We start from the raw sequence: 22784 nt of genomic DNA, 5'->3' as shown, positions 1-22784 counted from the left end.
ACCACATTCCCCCCTGCCCTACTACTTTTCCAACCACCACAACAATGTCATCAAACGGAGAAAGGTCGCATGTGCTTTCCAGCCAGATCTTCCCATTACCAAGCCCACAGACAACCTGATGTGCATCTTGATCAAACGGGTCCGGTACAAGCCGTGCCTTGACCCGCTTATTGTTCGGGATGTTGCCCTGGTTCTGCAGCACACTGGTGCGGACAGCAATCAATACCGCAGAGTTGGCATCTACACGGAAGAACGACCTGATTGGAATTCGCCCCCCAGCTTTATGTTTCAGAATTTCATAGAAGAAGAGGTGGAGATTGTGTAGAATGATAGAATAATAGAATACATCCACCCACAGACAATGACAAGAACACTCACTACGAAAGCAAATTTAGAGAGAAAGCACGCACGAAGCCATGTCCGATTCTTCCCCCTGCTGCACCCCTCCCTGGCCCCTCCCCTCCTCATCCTACGCCCTCCCACCTCTCCACCGCCCGCAACAACCTCTCCCCCCACGTCGACCTCCACCATCGAGCGTACTCCTCACGCTGCCTCTGTTCCTTGTCCATGTGCCACAGACCCCTGAGCCACCGCTCGTCTTGCTCTTTCCAATGCTGCTGAACCGCACCCCGAGGGTCCAGCGGCAAACGTTTCTGAAAAAGTGACGGCTTGATGAGCAGTGCGATACGCACCATAGTCGTGATGGGTCCACCCTTGGCGCCAGCGTAAAGGGCATAAATGGTCAGGCAAAGGGCGGGGAGGATCGAGTCCGAGTCAGAAGGCATGGCTCAGAGCTGTGGAGCACCCGGTATCCGGAGTTCTTTGATATTTTGCAGAATATGGTGGCGGTGGGGGGTTAGGAGCGACGTGTGTGTTTACGTGTGATAGGCAAAGGATGTGTCGTCCTGAGATATTCGGTGAGAAGGCGCGGTGGTCGAGATGTATCGGTGTTTGCAAACGCAGGAGACGAAGGTATTGATGGAAAGCAGGTGACTTGACGCGTGGTGTGGGTTTGGATCCTAGTCCGACTGACAAACAGACTTTGAGTGGAGCGTTGTTGTTGTCGATGCCGCTGTAAAATTTATCCCCTGCCGCATCTTCAGGACTGCGCCCAGCCTTGGCTAAATTGCGTGTCACACCTATGTAGTAGTACAAACACCTGGAGAGTGCATCCCCCGCTAGCCATACACTTTACATACAAAACCATTTAGACTTCAACAAGCACCATGGCTTGCAAATATCGCATGTCGAAGTTATACGTTTCTCTTAATAACGTAGTACTACAATCTTTTGTTACAAATGAATGCCCCATACATGGTGTGCTACCAGAAAGAGTCACGTTCCACCATGTATAAAGTGTCAATCGAGCCGCGAACTCTGAAGTACCCTTCACAGATACTAATAGGTCATATTGATGGCAATAAAATGAAACTGATAGAGAACATAATTGTATTTAGGGATAGGTACTAAAAGGATTGACGCGCTGCGTATGTGAAAGTAGGCCTTAAAGGGGGAAAATAAAGGTAAAATGAGAAGAAGATTTGGGCGAGCTAAGGGCAATGAATGAAGAAGTAGTCGTTCGGTGTGGGTAGCCCTAGTGTGGCGATGGAAGGCGGGTTAGATTACCGATGATCCGTAGTTAGGTTAAGCTGTTTAGATGCTACTTTGTTCGTCAAGAGGCATTGACTAACTATGGGGCATTTGCTGTTCTCTCTATGCGTAAACCTACTCGTAAGCCCATCTGCTTTAAGCACATGGAGACGTATGGGTGGAAATTTAAGAAAACAAATGGTTGAAAGAACTACCTCGCATGGCAAGGTGTGATATTCCATGTTCAACTCCAAGATCAAGAGCCTCCTCCGCCTCCTCCACAACCACCTCCACCACCTCCGCCGCCTCCACCACCACCACATCCGGCTCCTCCGCCACCGCCACCACAGCCGCCACCTCCACCGCTTCCGCCACCACTACTACAGCTAACCCCTGCGCCAGTACAGCCCCCAAAACCGTTGCACATCCCCGCCGCACAAAACCCCGTATCGACATTCGAACCGCCTACACCCCCTCCTCCTCCTCCCACGCACGCAGCGCCGCCCGTCCCACCACCACCACCACCACCACCACAAGCCGCACAAACAGCGGCCCCATCATCCAAACACGCATTCCCACACCCCGCCCCCAAATCCACCGCTACCCCCGCCCCCGCCCCCGCCCCCGCCGCCCCACCCGCACCACACACCAGCGCCCCACCCCCCACAAACCCTCTCCCTCCCCGCGCCCCCGTCCCCGCCCTCCTCCTCGCCGCATCCGCCCTCGTCACGCCCACATCCAGCATCTCCATGCGAAAATCACGCAGCATCTCGTACGCCGCGACCTGGTCCTGACGACGCAGATGCGCCCACTCGGCGACGAAGAAGTGGTTGTACGCGCCGCGCACGAACGGCCTGCTCCACGGCTGCGCGCGGTGGATGCCGCCCAGGCGCACGCGGTCGAACGAGGCGTTGAAGTCGTGTGCAGTCCACGCTGTCGCGCGGCGGAAGCCCTTGTTTCTGGCCATGGCGGCGGCGGAGGCGGTGAGGGCGTCGGTGGCGGCGAGGAGGGTGAGGCGGTTGTGGTGCCAGGCGGAGTCGTCGTCGGCGTCGTCGGGGGTGGAGGGAGAAGGGGCGTATAGGAAGCGGTCGCGGCTGAGGTGGAGGGAGATGATGGACCACGAGTCGTAGGGGAAGGCCCAGACGTGCTTGGAGATGGTGCAGCGCGAGCAGGGGACCGGGTGGCGGCCGAAGGCCTCGCTGCAGTCCCAGGGGAAGAGGTCTTGGAAGGGGTAGAGGTGCGTGCCGAAGGCGCCCCAGTCGGTCCAGTACTCGTGCAGGCTGTCGACGATGTCTGAGTCCTGGTGGAGGCCGAAGCGGAACTTCAGGAGGTATTCTTCTGTCAGGCCGCTGGGGACGTCGAGTTTGGTTTGCACGCGGGCGACTGGGTAGGCCTCCTTGCGGCAGACGAAGCTCATTAGGTAGAGGGGGGGCTTTTTTGTTCCGACGTTCTGGTCGATTAGGAGACCGAGACGGCGGCGGTTGATCAGCGCGTCGCAGAAGTTCTGGCAGTTGTTCTCTCTTGCGTTCCATTGGATCTTCGTGCCGGGATGGAAGAGTTTCATTGTCAAATCGCTCAGGTATGTGTCAAGCCTGTCCCTGAACAATTCCTTCAAGCGTCCGAGCAAATGACCGAGGATTCGTTCCACCAGCTTATTCTGTTCTGCTCTAGAGAGACTGGGGTCGCCAAGAGTTTTCAGCTGGCTGGCACGAACCAGTTCTTGGATGACTTGCAGCTCTTTCTTGCCATCAGACAGTCCCGAAAACGGTGAACCAATGACCTGCTTCATCACTGCTTTGATTCGTTTTGGCACCCATGCTCGTTTGTCCTTTGTCTGGGTGTAGATGGTTCGCGGTAAGCTGGGGCTTATAGCGATCAGTCGTTGAGATTTGGGCTCCTCTACCGCTAACAGTCGCGGAGGATCTCGCAGACTGATCAAAGCTCCTCCCTTCGTGCTAAGCCGTGTCAGCGTTGATGTACCTGGGAGACAAGTCGTAGGACTTACTTTGCCACACCGTTCTCAATAGTGAGAGGACCAATCCGTAACGCCATGTGGACGTTTCCGAATGGATACTTTTTGGTGTAATGCCGTAGGTAGAATGGGATCTCTTCCTCTCCTCTCTCAAGATCAGCAACGCCATATGTGCTGCTTGGCATGCTGACTTCTGACTCTTCTTCGAGATCGTCTAACCAGTCATCATCGTCAGCTTGCTTTTTCTTATTCTTTTTGGGCCTCAAATCGCGAAATATCCTCATAGCACTTGTACTAGCGAGGCCGATACGGTCTCTGCGAATAGTGGCATATTTTGCTCTAGCGAGGCTCTCAGTCAGACGTAACAGGCCACAGGCCTGAGGTCCAGACTCAATATGCCGCTCCCTGGGATCTACTGGGAACAATGCTCTGGGCTCTCCCTTGTCGTCAGAGTGTGGTACTTCGGGACACGTGCATAGTGCCCGACTGGTTGCAGCATCTATGCCTTCAGCGAACGGACAGTGCTGATACTTCTTTGCATACGACAGGTCGCCGTAATGCTTTGTTCTGTAGCAGTCTTCACACACGGAAATAGTCGTTTTGTCGTTGTTTTCCTTCTTCTTGAACATGCTACCATAGATTGTTTGATTGCACTCGTCACACTTGAGAGGCTCGAAGATGGGGTTCATGTTGGTTGTCAAGCCGGTAAAAGCCACTGCTCCATGTCAGTATGAAACGAGTCAAAAACGCCTCATGATTCGAGTTACTTTGAGGAACGGCCTTCCTATTCCAGAACTTGAACTTCTCCAGCGTCGGTCGATGTTCGATGACCTTTTCCATGTCAAGGAAGCCTTTCCACACGTCAGACGCTGCAGCTCTAAGAATGAAAAGGAATGAGCCTACCAGCTGTCCGTAGAAGAGATCTTGCATAGCGTTCGATAGGGGTCAGAACGTCTTTCTTGTCATTCTCCAGCACTGATGATTTGATGGCAGTGTTCAAATTGCTGGATCTTTGTTTCGCATTCTCGCTCGAGATTTTGTGGTAAATTGCGTCTTCGTAGGTCGACAATAGCTTTTCCTTGGATTCATAACGTTCTGTTTGTTTCCCTATGATCGTTTGTTAGCACATAAATATAGTAGCGTCGTGTAGGTTGCTGAATACCGTAGGAATAAGCAAGTTTGCGAGACTCCAAAGACACTTGGTCGACAAATGTCTCAAAGCCAAAGGGTGTGTCATCGCTGAGGGTCTCCTGTTCTCTCTCAAGCACTCTTTTGGAGTCAGGCTCCTGCAACTTCTTCAAAGTGAACAAGATCACTTTCAGCTCCTGCCTCACGCCATTCCAGTACAAGTTACCAAGCTGCTCTTTCAGGGCTGATCGGGTATTTCCCACTGCTTCCCAGTTGGAGCTTTTGATTTCGTTGACTTCGGATATGTTTCCTGGCGACCGAAAACTGGGCATTGTGTGTAAAGCGGTGATGTGGAAAGTTGTGCCTTGGGGAGAAACGAAAGAAAAATGACTCTACTGGATTACGGGTGCCGCAAGGATCGTCGATAGATGGTTGATTGCAACCCTGTATGGCAAGTGCATTGCTGCCTGTCTACGCTCATGCATGCATGCTTAGATGCCTGCGCTGCTGCCTAAATGCCCCTGCACTCCTCGTGTAGCGAAATCAAGACACGCGTGGTAACATTTACGTAAGTGTCATGGCCGCTTTCTCTGAGCAGAAATAACTGAGCGGGAGAATCATGCGTTTCAAACCACCGGCCTTCATCGAAAATGGCTTTCTTCGTTGACTCCCGGCTTCATGACACTAGCCATCGAGCGGCGCGGGCTGTTCGGCACGGTCGCACGATCGGCATGCCTGCCGAAACACCGCAAATCCCGTCTCCAGAGATCTTCGAACCAGACGCGAACCCGGCCATTTCAGCCGAGGCGCTTGCCTTCCCAACTGTCCCGGAGTGCGCAATTCACCTCGAGTTGCTGCATTCCATCCACCGTCTTCGGGAGGCCGTCCAGTCTGCCACAACTATCTGCTTTGATGCACAAACATCCCAGGACGTGAGGACCCGACGATGGAATATCTATCTTCGTCTTGCTGTGCTCAGGTTTTTGAAATGGATGCAGGTGGGAAACGTTCCCCCACCAGGTAAGCAAGCGTGTGAGAGACCTTGAATTGAGAATATAATGATAACAGGCCAATAGACATCTTGATGGTTTGGCAAGCATGTCTTTTGAACCCGGTGTATTTCTCCAAACTTTGCTCTAGCCGACAATGCGAACAGCTTCGAAGCCTTGCATTTCCGTGGAGGGACATCGTAAGTCATCATCCAACAGCTGTTGCAATCCAATATTCTGACTGGATTCAAGCATGTCGCAATCCAAGCCGAGGAAATGGGACTTCAAAGGACGAAAGAGCGATCCTCATTTGAAGCGGAGTCAGCGCTTCCGTATGATCTGTTAGGCCTCTTCAACTCGGCAGATCGTGATTATATCTTCCACCATATCTCCACCTGGCTTCCTTCCATCAACAAATCGGTACTGGAGACTACCGAGCCTCAGCTTCCCGTAGGTAACGCTGTTGCAGCCTTTCTACAGACCAATTTGGTAGCGGGCGGATACGAGCAGACTGTGGTGGACATTGCTGCCGCTGTTGACAGACAGTACAAGTTCGTGGAAAAAATGGAACAGACCTTGTGGATCCGCAGCCCGGCTGTCCATGGAACTCTTCGACGGGCCATCTCAAGGTACGACAAGTTCGTGAAGCTCCTGAAGAAATACCCCGACGTTATGCTCGTCCCGACAATCGACATTGATCTGGTTTGGCACACACACCAGTGTGCCGGCGCGGCTTATCAAACAGACATGGAGAGGCTGACGGGTACCTTCATCGATCACAATGACAAAGTCGGGCCAACGGTCCTTAAAGGAGGAGAGGGGAAGACGGCGCAATTATTTCGACTGAACTATGGCAGCGAATATTTGCGCTGCTTTTGCTGGGATTGCGAAACTATTCTCTCAGAACTCGAAACCGCCAAAGGAAGTGGCCAAAAGATGGACCGGAAAAAAAGAACGGAAGTCGCAAGAAAAGTTGCCACGCTCGTATCCTCTTACAGGGCGGCCGAGATAACTCGCCAGAACGGTTCTTCCATCATGAGCAAAGAACACATTTGAATTGATCAGAAGTGGTACCTTAGTTAGCCGAATGAAAATTTCCTTCCCTCCGTATCTGGATCCTCCTCGCACAGAAGAAATTTCTCCGCAATCATTCCAACATTCCGCTCGTAGAACGTGCGGGCATGCACTCTGACTCTCGTGAAGAGGAGTTGGGAGTAGTCAGCCCAAGATACTTTCCAAGTAGACACGCTGAGCCCATCGTTGGTGAGCACGCTCTCTCCACTTAGACTTGGCCATTCTTGAGACACTTGAAGAATGATCATATCCCCATAGTGGCGGTAATCGGATTCTCGAAGGGTCCAGTAGTTCAAAGTGCCGCTGTTCTGCGAGTCTAGGGAAATCCCGCTTGTATTCTCAAGTGGAAGCTTTCCGTACACAGAGCGCAAAAGATCCACCAAGGAAAGAATGTAAGCCTTGTCCGCTCGACCAATAACGTCGTACTCATTGACGATATTGAGCCAAAGCTCTCCAGACTCAGGGATCCATTCCTTTTCCAGACGTGTTTGCCTTAATGCGGGTGGTCCACCGAACGTGATGGATGAAAATTTGATGGGCAGGCCTATAGTTTGTAAGCGTTTTGGTTTCTCAAATATCAATCACCAAGAGCTTACCATTGAGTCCATGCACGCGGTAGTGCATAAAGAGGATGGAAGCCACTGCTGCACCTGCAGAGTGGCCGGTGAACAGGACCTCCTTTATTCCACCTGCGTGGAAAGCTTGATTTATGGTCTTGGTTATTTCGCTCTCCAAAACCCTTGCACCGGCAAGGAATCCTGCATGGGCTTCCAGCTCTGGAGAAATGAAGTCTTCTGTCGAACGTGGTGAAATGTTCAAATTCACCATGTGATCGACGACGCTTCCAGAACCCCTCACCGCTACCACCAGAAGGGGGAATCTTGCCGCGGGTTGGACAGACGAGCCAGAAGGTTCGACAATTGTCATGACTGTGCTTTTGATGGTCCCGTCCAGAGACGGTTTAATCGCACGGCATGGACGGAGGTCGTAGTCTTTCGTTTGCATGGGACATGAAGGATCGTATGACCCGGCTGCACATTTCCAAGCGATTGAGAGAATGTCAGATTTTGTGCGATCGCTAACTATTGTCAATACATGAAGAGTCGAAAGTCGTAGGGTTTACTTACCAAGGCCAAATCTCTTTCGAGGAGCAACAATCTAAAGATGAGTTGGCGTAGTAACTGGCTGCCTCATCAAGTTGTTCCTGACACTGCTTCAGCTGGTCCCTTAGTGTACCTGCAGAGCTGTCAGCCCCAAGTGCAGGGATGGAGGCCGCTTATTCTGACCTTGGCACTCGAGCTCAATCAAGGCCTCGTCCAATTTCTCCGATACTTCTTGTATAGCTTCCAAAGCTCCTTTAGAGTTATCAACGAATGTGAAACCAGACCGAGGTACCGAATTAGCAGAAGATACAGCGGATGTTGCAGATTGTGGGGCACTGGGTCCCTGCTTCTTGCGTCGAAAAAACGGCATGACTTCAAAGCTCTGCATCTGTGAGTATCTGCGATCTCTATGGCGTTTAAACGTGCAAAGACAAAGCTGGGAAAATCAGACCACTTGACCAGTATTGGCTGCTGCATTCAGTTGCACTGCCACGAATCCTTGATTGGAACGTTTCACAAGCCCCACTAGGGCTGCGAGGACTTGCCCCTCGAAATAGCGGCCAATCAGCGATCACGTTCCTGTTCGCCTCGCTGTCAGCTTCGCCCCCACACAAATATGCGGGGGTAAGGCAATGAATGATGCCTGGCTGCGTTCACGGAAGCTGTCTTCTTTAATTTCTCTTTTCACTGCCGCTTTAGCCGTGAGCGTTTCCGGTTCTATTTTGAGCTCCTACTGCCGCGTGGTCAGTTGAGGATGTAGTTTTAAAGACCAAAGACCGGTACTTTCCATCTGCGCTCGGCACAAAATTAATGAATCCTTGACCTGCTTTCAGGATCTTCAATACTCCGCAGGATGCCCATACCCCGCGTTCAATCTATGTTGGGGGAGCTGGCTAGCCCACTAATAGCTGCTTGGGAGCCAATTCACGAACTTCTCGATCCCGAAAACGACCAGGACGATCTGACACGGAAATGGCACGAGTCCAAACTCGAGGAACTCAGATTTGTTGGCTTAACTGTAAGATGCATATGTCTAAAAATTCATTTCCGGTCTAACAGTGTTTCCAGAGTGCCTTCCTCGCAAGTCTCTGCGCCAGCGCATTCAGCTGGCCAGTGGCTGAGAGGAACCAGATTATATGGCCGGTGCTCGCTTTGTGGTACGCAGCTTTGATATTCATTTTGGCTTGCGTAGCAACTGCCACCCAACAAAGCATCATGCTCTATCGCCTCAACTGTCATCCGGCCTATCTAAGCCGCCTGAGAAACATACTAGGCGCAGGACAACGGCCGCGTCTAATCCAGCTTTTCATCTGGCAAATCCCGGTCATGATGCTAAGATTCGGAATATTGTGCTTCCTTAGTGGACTGCTGCTAATGCTTTGGCATGGTGTGTGGGCACAAGGGGGGTGGGCGTCCGACAATTGGGAGGTATGAATGTTGCTCTGGTCCCCGAAAAGGCATCGGCGCTGACTTGTTTAAGACTGCCCTGATCGTTACCATTATTGCCGGCTTTGCGCTGATTTGCCATGGCCTTTCCGTATTTTATGGATACTCTAGTGCAGGGCTTGGCAAGCAGCCGACTGCAGAATGATTCGAATCCTGACTTTCTATGTATGTACACGCCGCACAGACCCAGCGGACGCTGACTTTAATATAGCCGTAAAGATATTTCTACACTTTACACTAGCTCTCTACCTTTCGAGGGCTTAAATGCTACGATGAAGACCTATTTTATAGACTGGACTCAACTATGTACACAACAGTACCCATGTTAGCACCTGTGCGCATGCTACGGCAATCAACCTCTTGCTCTACTTAGTCATCCGCCGTATGAGGTAGTTGCCGTGCCTATCGTACTCGTCAGTCGTGATCCACCAGCCACCATGTCGGTCTTCGACACAGCCCCACCTTCACGGACACGTGTCACAGCGATCCACTTCTTCACTCTTGAAAACACGAAACTTTGCTGTCTCACCAACCTCTATGGATAGCCTCAGCTGCTTCTGCCAGCCCCGTTACTCATTACGTTTTCAACTCTGATGCATCTCGTCCCGGTCCCTCGCTTCCAAGGCAGGTACAGCTATGGACCAGTCTTTCATATTCGATGGAAGCGCACAATCGGAAGGGTGGTGGTGCTCCGATGACGACTCGTGCTTGCACTGCTCGATGCTCACCGTGGAAATAATTCACCCCCTCCCGCCACGCGATTCGGAGCACGAATTCGCTTCGAAAGCTTTCCACGATCAATGCACCAATTGTCAAGTACACAATTCGTACCCCAATGCCGCCTGCGACTTTTGCAAACATCTACGCCTCGGGCATTGGTTTCGATGTATTTTTCCGAGTATCGAAATACCCCCTGAGGAAAATGGGTGCTACGGGATAGAACAGACCCCTTACGTCAAGCTTGACGTCAGCAATCATTTTGCACAAAAGCCGGGAAGTGATTGTGAACTCTGTCGGCTCTTTCGGGGCACCTTGCAATACCCTGTACGAAAACTCGAAATCCAGAAACCCTTCTATGAGGGCGATTTTGAGATTTTACTCACGGGTGATCATGGTGGGCATAGGGTCAAAAGTACCATTGCAGTCCAAGCTACTGAGAGTGCCTCATTCAAACCGCACAAGCAACTTCGCAAAAATGTCAATTGGCACACGGTGAGGAGTTGGTCTCTTCCACTAGGTCGGGTCTCAGGGCTTCCCGTTGGATTCAGAGTCATCGACCTAGAAAGACGATGTCTTGTTGAGCCTTTAAATCCTTCCGAATATGTTACATTAAGCTACGTTTGGGGAGGATTAATCGAAAGTCACGAAGAACTGCAGGCAACGAAGGACAACATCGAGCTCCTAAAAAAACCCGGAATGCTTTCCAAATTTCACCTTCCAGGAACCATCAGGGACGCCATAAAAGCCTGCAAAAAGCTCGGTTTTCATTATCTATGGGTCGATCGACTCTGTATTGTACAAGATGATCAAAGCAATGAATACAACAAAGACGATCAGATCAACGGCATGGACCAAATTTACGAGTCATCCCGTATAACGATTGTGGCAGCTTCTGGAGGGAGTGCAAGAGATGGAATTGCAGGTATTAGCAGACACAGAGACCACCGCCATCCAGTACTCAGGTGGGAAGAGCTGGAATTGAGGGCACCGTTTCCCAGCTTAGGCACTATCTTGGCTAAGACTACGTGGAACAGTCGAGGATGGACTTTTCAGGAGCACATCTGTGCCAACACGGCTATGTTCTTCACTGACCACGGTGTTTTTTCTGTATCCCATAACTGGGGGTCCACGTACTCAGAACGTCGAAGCAGCTACGGGGCCATAGGCGAAATATCAGCAAACTACTTTGCTGGTGTAAAAGAGTACACTCGACGCTCCTTAACACTGCATACAGACATTCTGCATGCGTTCAATGGCGCAGCGAGACGACTACATTGTGGTCGAGATATCATATACGGCATCCCTCTACTTCTTTTCGACGATGCAATCCTTTGGCAGCCTGCGCAGTGGAACAGGGAGGTCAGACCCCCGGACAATTTCGGCAAGCAGACCTTTCCCAGCTGGGCCTGGTGCTCATTCCATGGCCCAGTAACATACAGACCCCCGTGGGTAAAAACAATGGTTGGCATCTGCGCCTCATTGGCTTCTTGGGCATTCCCAGGCCCTTCTGGTGCACTTATACCGGTTCCCTTTGCGCCTTTCATGTTAGAATACTCCAATGATCGTTGTCGTAGTTTATTCCAGTCGCATGCTGGGTGGTATGTGAACGCCATGAACTTGGCTTGGAAAGAAGGGTTTTTCAAAAGGGAATACTTCACATCTGATCCTAGCGATCGTCATCGTGGACCATTCGAGGGCGATTTGATGGGGACTATTTGGGGCATCGGGAGTGAGTATTTACGAAGTCCTTCCACGGAAAGAGGAGTGTATCATTCCGGAAACCCAGAGCCAGTATTCCTCTCCTCATTCTCGACGGAAGACAAGAAGAAAGCATGGGCCAAACCGGGGAGAATCCTTGTCTTTACTCAACGCGCTTCACTTGAGCTAGAGTACCTGAGCACTATTGCCTTCAAGCTGGTATTTGCTTTATGGTCGCCTCAGGGCAGATGGATGGGACTCATTGGCCTCACCAAGTCCATCGCAGACATGCACTTCAACTCGATTCAAGCCGGCGTCCGGTTGGAGATGGACTGTCAAGCTCTCTCAATCACTTCCGACTACGACACGATCTGGGCTACAGCAAAGGAGCTCAACATGAATACGCGAAGGCGTGATGACGGAACTTGGGAGCCCCGGACTGGGGGAAAGCAGGAGAAGGAAAATATTGATGGCTGGGTGGAGAGAAAGGGGATTAGAAGCATGGATAGTATGGACTACCGGACTAACAACATGGCTGGCGACCACAGAAACCATTGCGATTCCTGGGCGATGCATGAGGCAGAAGTCAGTTTCACTAATCAGGGTCGAGAATTGCATCGACCATTCTTTGTGACTACTGATGATACTCCAGCGAGGATCAACGTCATGCTGATCAGTCAAAAAGATGGAGTAGCGCGTCGCTTGGGGGTTGGTCAAGTCTACATGAAGAGATGGAAAGAAGCAGAGCGTGAGTTCTGTACAGCGGTATTGGAGTAGAGAGTGTAGCTTACTATAAAACAGTGGTGTTCAATCTCATGTGTTGTCGAGAGTTTACTCGAAGGAGGAGGCACGCCGTCCTCTAAGTCAAGTTGGGGCATAGGCATTTCAATGAGGAATCAATGCATCAATTGTGGGTTTGAGGGAATGACAGTTGTTCATTCTGCCTACTTGAAATTTGAGAAACGATATTTGAAGAGGGACACAACCGGAAATGGGAATCTGAATTTCCGTTCAGTGCTTTGCAAACAACGTAGAGTAGTCTCTAGTTTCTACTTTGATTGACTTACGACAGTGTAGTGAGCGGAATCTCTTGCGACGTCGTTTAGATCAGAAGATCTAGTTTCTGTAGCACTTGAAGCTAGAGAGGCCAATGTCGGTACGAACTTCTTGTGCACCAGGGGCCCAAATATCGCCAGTGCTCTTTTGGTTGCAATCGTGGGACCTATTTGCATCAAGAGTTAGCTTCATGAGATCTGCAACAAGGATCGGGTAACATACTGCCAGAGACGACAGCGATAGCCAGATGGGACCTGAATTGATCCGACGTGGTCGTTGTAGTCGGTTCCGACCAAGTTATCTGAATACATAATCAGTTGATGGCCTGCTCATCCACAGTGATGGCGAAGTGTCAGCGGTACTCACAGCACTGGTGACCATCAATATTGTAAGTAAATCCTTGCGAGGGCTCCTCCCAGTTTGGATTCATGAACAAAGTCACGGTGATCACCTCACCGCTCGCCTCCGCCCCTTCTGGAATCGAGCCGGCCACCTGTGGAGCTCCAAAGGCGAGCGCCGCCACCATGGAGAAGACTACGAGAGCATTCGTAGGGAGCATGATGAATTTCGTGAGCTGGCAGACTGCAGTGTGTGTCGGCTGAGGAAGCTTGTGTTTGATCTGAGCAAGAAAGTCGTAGAGAACGCTCCCATATATACTGCACGAGAGCCATTCGCGTTGCCTGAGATCGTGTTAGAACTTTAGCTTGGTCTCGTACTCATGGTCCCAGGTCCGTGCAGGGGACCAAGCAGACCCATCGCGCGATGGTTATCAGGTACAAAAGGATGGGCAGCGCTGACGTGCGTGCGACATCATGCCACTGTTTTGCTTTTGTAGAAGCCAAGATAGATCCTTTGAGGAAGGCAAGTTCGTATGATGGCGGTGCGGCATAAAGAAATGGGTAGTGCTGGGATGCCTTAGTGTTACTATTTTGCTTTTATAGAAAATATGAATGGGTTCCTCCGGGGTGGTTACATCGTGCAACGGAGATGTGGTACAGCGAAATCGGCAGCGCTAACTTCTTCAAGGCCGTTTTCATTCTGTAAGGCTAGAAGTAGATCCTTCCAGGGAGGCCACAGCATTAAATTTAAGGAGTACAGAATCCAGCAGGAAGATGATCCACACACTGCAAGCATTTAGTTACCCGTACACAGGAATATTGAAGGATGGAATTGGGAGCCGCATTTGTAAATTATTAAGACAAAGTACGAGTGTAGTGAGTGGCCAGACAGATTTATTCGTAAAGAGCATGGGAACGTGGGTTCTGGATGTTGGTGTGCCCCTTGCCTAAAGTGTGGCTTCACATCTCCACCTTGCATCCAGATGCACACAACATGGGTACTTGAACCGGAAGGACGGGCCCGATCTGGTAGAACCGAACTTGCATTTGTAACCACCCAGGCACAACGGTATGCGCGCCAAAACTTGACCCCCAAAAATGAGCATCTGAGTCTGAACCACCACAGACAGAGATTAAACACCGCCTACAGCCAGCATATTCCAGCGCTTATTCACTGTATGTTAAAACTTTGTGGTTGATTTTATTCATTGACAATTTCCCTACCCTGCGATCCTTCCCTACCTATCTATGGCTGCGATTCTCCGTAATTCTGTTGAGCGACTCCCGTATAGTGGTAGCGAATCCCGTAACGCATGTACCCTCAGCCGCATAGGTACTACCCAATGAGCATCCCTGAGATGAAACGTCCAGTGTAATGATCCAATAAGAAGGCCGGTCGCTTATTATTACGGCTGCACCGCAGGAACCGTTTAAGACATGCGGCTCAGCTTGATGCAACTGTTAGTGTTGATTCTTCCACCTCGATATGAGACAGAAAAGTTTCTGCTCAGATCGTATCATGACGCTTTTTGTCTTAGCCTTGCGACACTTAGTTCCTTGGTTCACGTCCGAGTGCAGCGGCTGAATTCTGTGCTCTACCCCAACGTGCTAACGCTAAAACAGAATACTGTGAGTAGATTGTAGCATATGGTCTCAGGCTTTCGTATAAGTCGTACATCCTTTTCCCACTTCATCCCACCCCACCAGCCTCGCTGTCAAACGCATCCTTTTCCTTCCCCTCTCATCTATCATCCCATTGACTTCCACCATGGCGTACTACGATGACGACTGTGACTCAGACTCATACCAGAGCGCCGACGAACTCCTCAGCACACCAGACTGCGAGCGCCACCAGCCCGCAACCCCTCCAACCCTACACTCCACCTTCCAGAACTTCAAGCTCAGCCCATCACACACCCGCCACCACCACCACCGCCACCACCACCGCCGCCGCCGCCACTGCTGGCTAGCCCAGAAGCGCCGCCGCATCATCCTCGTCGCCCTTCTCATCATTGGCGTCGTCGCCATCAGCCTCTACCTGTAAGCCACCTTCCCTCAACTCCCTCTCCCCTCCCATCTCCCGCCAACCCCACCCTACTCCACCATCGTCCACTGACCCTCGCCCCGCACAGCACATACCTCACCCTCACCACCATCCTCCTGTCCCGCCTCGCACCCCCCGACTCCCCATCCACCCACCGCCTCAACACCCTCCTCTCCACCTGGCGTGGCCCGGCCGACAGCTCCTCGCCGTCTGCCGCATGGCTATCCCTCTTCACCGACGCCGCCGCCCGCAGTGGTGTCCGCCCCGTCCCCTGCCACAGCCACAACGACTACTGGCGGCCCGTCCCGCTGTTCTCCGCTTTGGCAGCCGGCTGCGTCGGGGTGGAGGCTGATATCTGGCTGCCTCCACCACTGCCTCCACCTTCGCCGTCCTCGGAGGGGGACGAGGTAAGTAGGGGGAGTACGAGTCCGCTCGTCGGCCACACCCGCCACGCCCTCGACCCCGCCCGCACGCTGCGGTCGCTCTACATCGAGCCGCTGGTCGCCATCCTGTCTGCCGCGAACGCGGGGGCGACAGCGGCGAACGAGACGGCGCCGGCGGGGGTCTTCGCAAAGAGTCCCGCAACGACGCTGGTCCTGCTTCTAGACTTCAAAGAGCGGGACGCCGCGCTGTGGGACGCCGTGGTGCGGCGGGAGCTGGCGCCGCTGCGGGAGAGGGGGTGGCTGACGTACTGGAGCGAAGACGAGCAGAAGCGGGTGGAGCGGCCGGTGACGGCGGTGGTGACGGGGGCGACGGCGTTCGAGGCGGTGGAGGGGCTGGGGCTGGGGGTGGGGGGAAGGGATGTGTTTTTTGATGCGCCGTTGGAGCAGCTTGACGGTAGTGAGGATTATACGGCTGCTAACTCTTATTATGCGAGTGTCAAGTTGAGCAGGGCGGTTGGGAGGGTGTGGGGATTGCGGGGGTTGAGTGGGCGGCAGGCGGGGGTGGTGCGGAGGCAGGTTGAGGTCGCGGCTGAGAGGGGCTTGGTGTCGAGGTATTGGGGGACGCCGGGGTGGCCGGTGGTGCTGAGGAATCGGGTTTGGGAGACGTTGGTGGAGAGTGGGGTGGGGGTGTTGAATGTGGATGAGCTGACGACGGCGGTGAGGTGGGATTGGAGGTTCTGTACTGTACTCGGTATTACTATTTGCAATTAGTAGTCTTCTTTGCAAAGGCCTGGCATTTCGCTGGCGAGATTTGGGGAGCTGTAGTTCGGTGAGTGTAGGGGCTTGCTATGCACCTGAGGGAGTATCCGTGTATGATAGGTTGTTGTGGGGAGTATTGCCGGTGGGGAACAACTCTTGTGGGAAGATTGCCATAAGGCTGTACCATCTGTAGTGGGATTGAAGGAACTGGTAAGTGGAGCGGTGTATGCTTAACTGGAAAGTATGGGTGGAGATCTCCAAGCAAGTTAAAAACTTCAGAAGAGTTCAAATATTTCTTTTCAGGTAGTATTGGACCACGCTTCATGATAAAGCTGGCTATCTCATTGACGAGCCTCAGTATTAGCTAGATTAGATGATTTCGTAGACTATAAACAAATGGAAATTTCTTACAACTCCGTCACAAAAGCCGCCTGTCCTTTCTTTTTTGCTTTTTAATCCCCATCTACAAACGTACATTAATCTTTACTATACCCCACCAACATCAACATACAGAACACATCTCCCCCGTCCATCATTCCCCACTCACCCAAACAACCCCCCACCCCCACCCCTCACCGCCCCCGCAACTCCATTAAACGCCACAATCAACTGACTCTCAGGCTTCTTCCCACTCCCATCCGCCTTCTCCCTCAGCACCCCCCTCGCCGCTCCTTCCACCAACCACCTCTTCACCTCCTTCGGCCCCATCCTATGCCCCGCCATCTCCCCCTTCCCCGTCGTCGTCACCCTATACGCCATCAAGCCCGCGACGTGCGGCGTGGCCATGCTGGTGCCGGACTTGACCGTGTACTCGTCGTTCGACGCGATGCCGGCCGACGCGATCCACACGCCGGGCGCGAAGACGTCGACGCAAGGGCCGTAGTCGGAGAAGGGCGCGATGCGGTCGTCGAAGGTGGTGGCGCCGACGGTGACGACGGGGGTGGTGGATTTGGCGCCCCCCATGGCCGAGGGGGAGTGCGTGCAGGCGTCGAGGCGGTCGTTGCCGGCGGCGAGCTGGGTAATAGTTAGTATTGCTTGTTCGAAGTAGTAGTGGTGGAAGGAGGGGAGAAAGAGGGGTGGTGGTGGTTTCGGTCAGGGGAGGGAAGGAAGAGAGAAAAAGTAAAGAAAGACGGGAGGAGAGAAAGATAGAAGAAGAAGAAGAAGAAGGAAAAAGCAATCAGTTCACTCACAGCAGCATGCACGCCTCCCTCGACCAGCTTCTGTATCGCCGCCTCAACCGGCTTCGACCGGTCTGCGAACGCCAGCGACAGCGATATCACCGACGCGACGAAGTCTTTCTGCGCCGAGCGGTCGTGGTGCCGGCGCGCGACGTAGTTGAGGCCGGCCAGAAGCGACGTCGAGGGCCCCGGCCCGTCGTCCGGCAGCACCTTGACGCCGATCAGGTTCGCGTTCTTGGCCACGCCGACGGTGGCGCCGCCGATGGTGCCGGCGCAGTGGGTTCCTGAGATCACAAAGTGTGTTAGGAGGGAGACTGAGGTATGTGAAAGAGGAGGTTTGTGACGTACCGTGGCCGTGGCCGTCGGTCATGTTGTCCTTCCAGTAGCTGTAGCCCATAATAGCACGGTGGCCGAATTCCTTGTGCGTGGTGACGATGCCCGTGTCGATGACGTAGGCGTCGACGCCCTTGCCCAGGGTCGAGGTGTCGTCCCAGGTGTATTTGAACCTGGGAGCAGCATGTCAGCTCTTCGAATTCGTAGTTGTGTGGAGGGATGAGAACTCACTTCCGGTCAAGGGGATAAGTGTTGCTACGAATGGTATCCTTCTGCGAGATGCGCTGCAGGCCCCATGGAGCATCGTTGCGGGATGCAGCGGGGTGGATCTCGGTAACTTCGCCGATGGCCAGCATGTGCGACACGGTGCGTAGAAGCGTAACCTCTGCCGGCGTCATGTGGGTCGAGAAGCCCTTGAAAAACCGGTTGTCAAAAGAAGCAAAAACTCTCTCCATGACAGCGGTCAGACGTAAACGGTGAAGCGTCCCCTGTATGTCTACGTGCGGAGCCATGACGATGTCATATTGTTTTCTCCCACTCTGGTCGCTAGACGTTTCGGAGATGGGTGCCGCGAGGGCGCCGAGAGCGGCGGTGAAAAGGAAGAAAAGAGAAGGCTTCATCTTGAACGGCCTCCCTCACGCAAAGAAACGAAGTGATGTTGGCCGTCGCAACCCTGGCGTTGGCTGCTGAACTTCGAGCGTAACTCAAGAGACCTTTATACTACTATGTCTGCGCGGTCCAACTCCTGAGCCCCTGATGGTCGAAGATCGGGCCTTTGTGGAGTCGACCATCTCTACCGTTGCGCGTACGAGAATTTAGAGCATCTAGATCAGTCTTTACGGCACATGTGTCGACGGCCGTTGATGTAATGTATCAGAAGCATCAGCTAGAGCTGCCTTGGGTGAAGTGATATCACCTTGCAGCACTATATTCGGGGGAGCGAGATACAACGAGACGGCGCCGATCGAATTATAGAGGTTGGTAGAAGGTGTACCACCTGGTCCTTGCCCAGGGAGGAAGTTCGTCAGTGCACTCCTCGATTTGTGGATCCAACCCGATCATTTTCCTATTTGGGATGAGCACGTCGCGCTCCGTGGATTCTGGAGACAGGCCAAGATGTAGCGCCACCTCCGCATTCCCACCCCCTTGGAAAGAATGTAGAGTGTGAGCTATATGGCCGAGGTACTTCCTACGTATCTGCGGGCTCGGAAATTTAATGACGTGTTCTATATTTGTCTAACCTATTGTGTGACAGGACCGTGAACATCTATTTCCTAGAGATTTGCTGTGAATTCACATTTACTGAAGCCTCAACTTACTTGATGTAAGCATGTGAATAATTGGTAGGTCTTTCTTGGTGGACATTACGTCGTTCGTTGCTTGTCTCCGGGCATTCCAGTCGTGTCATCTCGGTCACTGGTCCAGTGTAATCGTCACCGTTACGCGTGCTTTCTGGAAATAGCATGAAGTGATGTCATGTGATGGAAGAGAGTGAAATCAAAGAAATAATAGAACTTGACGGTTTAACTCACAGAAGCATGTCCAGAGTCTAACCCCATCACCTGACCACATCCACTCCCAAAATAAAACGCAGCAAGCTAACACTCTTCATACTGGAAGAGAGCACGAGAGATCACGTTTTTATACCTCCACTGATAAAATGTCAACCTCACGTCTTTCATCTAATCATCCCTTCCGCTCAACCCCTCATTTGTTCAGTGGGACCCGCCGAGGACCCCGGACCCTGTACGCACGCAACGGATACGCCGGTGTCTCTTAAAAGACATTGAACCAGTCAACCCCATCTACCACTCATCATCGAACACCTTCATTTACATACCTAAACACATCCAGCATAGCCCACCCATCCCACATCACCCTCACGCAGACACGCCACCCATATCACTCAGCCCCATCCCTTAGCACCACATCCCTCACCCACCCCACAAACCCCTCTCCAATCCTTCCGACCGGCGCCTCGACCGCAATCCCCTCCCACACAAAACTATTCCCCAGAATCCCCATCTTCGTGATGAACTCCATCCGCTCCTCCGCCTCCCCTTCCACCTCCAAAAACGTCCGATTCCCCTCGCCAACCAACTTCACCGCGCTCCACTGCCCCACCGGCAGACTGTAGTTCAGCGCGAAAGCGTAGCCGCTCGCGACGAGCATGACGTTCGGATTTGACCCATTACCGGCGAGGAGGGCGGAGTCGGCGCCGCTGAAGAGCGCACCGCCGGTGGTGTAGTCGGCGTCCGGGTAGACGGCGAAGGACAGCGTGTACGAGCGGCCCTTGCTCTCCAGCGGCGTTTGGACGAAGCAGGTGCCGTCGAGCCGCAGCGCCGTGCCGTTGCCGCTGGGCGCGCCATCCAGCACGCCACACGCCTCCCCGCCGCCGACGACAGCGCCATCATACCCGTTCCCGCTGGCGTCCGGCACGCTCGTCGCACCCTCGGCGGCAGCGTCCGCGAAGCTGTAGCTCAAGATCGTCGACGAAGCAGACACGATCGCGCGGTCGAGGTTCTGCGCCGGGACAGCCGCGTGCAGCGCCGCGAAGACGCCGTCGTACTCGTCCTCGGCGAGGTCGCCGCCCCACTGCTTATCCGCCAGCGCGGGCAGGTTGTCGCGCCACGCGTAATACGCCTCGCTGTACACCGTCGCGTTGGGCCCGCAGTCGTTCCACAGCGCGGCGACGTGTCCCAGGACGCGGGGCTCGTCGCGCGGCGGGTTGTTCGTCGCGTTCTTCGTATCGAACACGTACGGGGCGTACGCACCACCATCGCTGGGGTTCCCGTGGAAGATGCGGGTGCGGTTGAGCGACTGCGGGTACGACCCGGACCACTTGTTGACGATGTAGAAGGCGTCGTCCGAGTTGAGCACGTCGAAGCCGTTGGCGATGTAGTCGAACAGCGGGTTGTCCTCGAAGAACTCCCAGTGCTGGATCGACACGCCGCTGTCGGCCGTCGGCGGGATGTTGTTTGCGTACTCGGCGGACGGTGGGAAGGTGCCCCAGATGCGGATATTCTGCCCGCTGGATGATTCGGACTGTATGAAGTCGGCGAGCGCGATGACGAAGTCGTTGTAGTCGGCGGCGAGGTCGGAATCGTACTCGTCGGCGCCGATGTGGACCGTTTTGCTGTGGAACCACGGCAGGAACTCGCGCCAGATGGACTGCACGGTGGGAAGCGTGTCGGGGTGCGAGAGGTTGAGCATGCTGTAGTCGGATGACAGGGCGAGGTCGGGCTTCCACTGCGTGAGGACGAGGGCGTGGCCGGGCGTCTCGATCTCCGGGATGATGGTCACGCCACGGGATGCGCAGGACTGCTGGATGTGCTCGAAGACGTCGCGCGTGTACGACTCGTTTTGCCGGCGGTTGAGCCCGGCAAGGTCGGCGGCGGAGGAGTCCAGCCGGAAGGCGGCGTAGAGGCTCATCATGAAGTCATAGTTGTCGAGATATACGCTGCCCATGTTGTCGCTGAGGTGCAGGTGGAACGTGTTCTGCTTGAAGAAGCTGAGGTACGAACACAGCTCGATCAGGAACTCGGGCGGGTAGTAGTGCCGTCCGGCGTCGAGCATGACGCCGCGCGTGCCCCAGCCCGGAGCGTCGACGGCGGTGCCTGCGGGGATGCTGCCGTTGTTGAGGACGGCGGCCTGCAGCAGCGTGCGCGTTCCCCACCACGCGCCAAGTGGGCTGGCGCCGGCAATGGTGATGCCGTCGTCGCTCGAGATCGAGAGGCTGTAGCCTTCGGACGTGTGGCGGCCGGCAGCATCGAGAAAGTTAGTGGCGTTGTCCAGGGTCAGGAAGATGGAGTCTGGTCCAGCCGCTGTGCCTGTCGACAGCGTCAGGTTCGCGTCGAAGGTGTTGCCGAAGTCCGTGGCGAAGGTCTGGGCGAACTCCAGTAAGGTCGGTGGGATGAGTGTTTCTCCATCCTCATCTATGGCGTCGGCGTAACGCTCGTCAACGACGATGGATCGGAGATTGCCGACCGTTAAGGATCCGTTTGCGGGCTCGAAGGGAACCGTTGGAACCGTTAAGAGCCGCGCAGAGCCTCAAAGTGGTGAGTCAGCATTGTGCCTGTCCGTCATGCCGTGTCACAGGGATCGACCTACCACTCGCAGCCAATAGGGCGAGAGATGCTGCAGTCGTGAACCACATTGCAAAACCGAGTCGGAAACGCGGGAGGCAGCTACAAGCAGTAGAGACAGCTGACCGACGGGATGCTGGCCTTTTAGCACTCCTCAATCGCCGAGCTACAGAGCGTTACACTCCGACTTCTCAATGGCGACGCGACTCCACCTGGAATGTTACTCTCGCCGGCAAGGAGAGGCGGGGGAAACATAATAGAGCGGAGGTGACGTTGCCGTACGACGACATCTCGTTCAGGGGAACAGCCCCGGCCTGGCTATCGCCTGAATGCCTAAATTAAAAAGACAACTTGCCCAGCTTTGCTTAGCCAGGAACGGGCTGCAAGCGATGTAACGCTCGGGATCGGGACGAATGATGTTGGGAGACGGAAAAAAGATACGAGTGCCTATCTTTGCGGGGTTCCTTGCGAAGCCGGCAATGATTGACGTGCCGGGAAGTGGGAGGTGCAGGGATGTGTGGTCGGCAGCACTGACGTCGTACGAGCATGGTACCTGCTGCGACTACATGATATGAAAATCAATTCATCGCTGTCGCTGTCTGCATGCGAAAAGGTGAACAGAAACTTTGAGCTGAACTGGTACTCTCTCAGTTGAAGATGATCTACTTCTGGAAGGCGCGGCAAAACCGCATACTGGGCAATCACCTCCACCTCCAAACCAGCTGCCCACCAGCAACAATCACCACACACAAAACCATATCCATAGCAAACAGTCCACGCCTTTCCACCCAACTCAGAACACCCCAAACGCCATGTCTGCGCGCACATAAAACCTCCGACAATGCGCTCCTCTTCACCTCCTGCTAGTCCAACCCCGACACGGACAAC

General features: G+C 53.7%; 6 protein-coding genes across 6 annotated transcripts; 1 reads left to right on the top strand and 5 right to left on the bottom strand.

Annotated features, from left to right (window-relative positions):
* Positions 1-1776: 1776 nt before the first annotated feature.
* Positions 1777-5022, bottom strand: LTHEOB_12439 (uncharacterized protein; the record flags this gene model as incomplete). The annotated part of the gene is made up of 7 exons (XM_035509306.1): positions 1777-1983; positions 2240-3545; positions 3596-3776; positions 4083-4277; positions 4330-4413; positions 4466-4669; positions 4725-5022. 7 exons carry the CDS (start codon positions 5020-5022, stop codon positions 1777-1779), a joined length of 2475 nt encoding a protein of 824 aa, XP_035364614.1.
* Positions 5023-6758: 1736 nt separating this feature from the next.
* Positions 6759-7680, bottom strand: LTHEOB_12438 (uncharacterized protein; the record flags this gene model as incomplete). The annotated part of the gene is made up of 2 exons (XM_035509305.1): positions 6759-7297; positions 7350-7680. 2 exons carry the CDS (start codon positions 7678-7680, stop codon positions 6759-6761), a joined length of 870 nt encoding a protein of 289 aa, XP_035364613.1.
* A 5156-nt stretch (positions 7681-12836) lies between these two features.
* Positions 12837-13335, bottom strand: LTHEOB_12437 (uncharacterized protein; the record flags this gene model as incomplete). Its single annotated transcript, XM_035509304.1, has 3 exons — positions 12837-12942; positions 12999-13077; positions 13143-13335. 3 exons carry the CDS (start codon positions 13333-13335, stop codon positions 12837-12839), a joined length of 378 nt encoding a protein of 125 aa, XP_035364612.1.
* Positions 13336-14882: 1547 nt separating this feature from the next.
* On the top strand, positions 14883-16312 carry LTHEOB_12436 (uncharacterized protein; the record flags this gene model as incomplete). The annotated part of the gene is made up of 2 exons (XM_035509303.1): positions 14883-15154; positions 15247-16312. 2 exons carry the CDS (start codon positions 14883-14885, stop codon positions 16310-16312), a joined length of 1338 nt encoding a protein of 445 aa, XP_035364611.1.
* A 531-nt stretch (positions 16313-16843) lies between these two features.
* LTHEOB_12435 (Serine protease protein) lies at positions 16844-18266 on the bottom strand (the record flags this gene model as incomplete). The annotated part of the gene is made up of 4 exons (XM_035509302.1): positions 16844-17314; positions 17491-17762; positions 17827-17984; positions 18043-18266. 4 exons carry the CDS (start codon positions 18264-18266, stop codon positions 16844-16846), a joined length of 1125 nt encoding a protein of 374 aa, XP_035364610.1.
* A 1447-nt stretch (positions 18267-19713) lies between these two features.
* Positions 19714-21967, bottom strand: LTHEOB_12434 (Glycoside hydrolase family 20; the record flags this gene model as incomplete). The annotated part of the gene is made up of 3 exons (XM_035509301.1): positions 19714-20167; positions 20228-21860; positions 21922-21967. The coding sequence occupies 3 exons, from the start codon at positions 21965-21967 to the stop codon at positions 19714-19716; spliced, it is 2133 nt and encodes a 710-aa protein (XP_035364609.1).
* Positions 21968-22784: the final 817 nt, after the last annotated feature.

This window comes from Lasiodiplodia theobromae, assembly GCF_012971845.1.
Source record: "Lasiodiplodia theobromae strain AM2As chromosome Unknown scaffold_63, whole genome shotgun sequence".
Classification (NCBI taxonomy): Eukaryota; Fungi; Ascomycota; class Dothideomycetes; order Botryosphaeriales; family Botryosphaeriaceae; genus Lasiodiplodia; species Lasiodiplodia theobromae.
The sequence above is the reverse complement of the archived record's forward strand: the minus strand, read 5'-3'. Positions and strand labels throughout refer to the sequence as shown.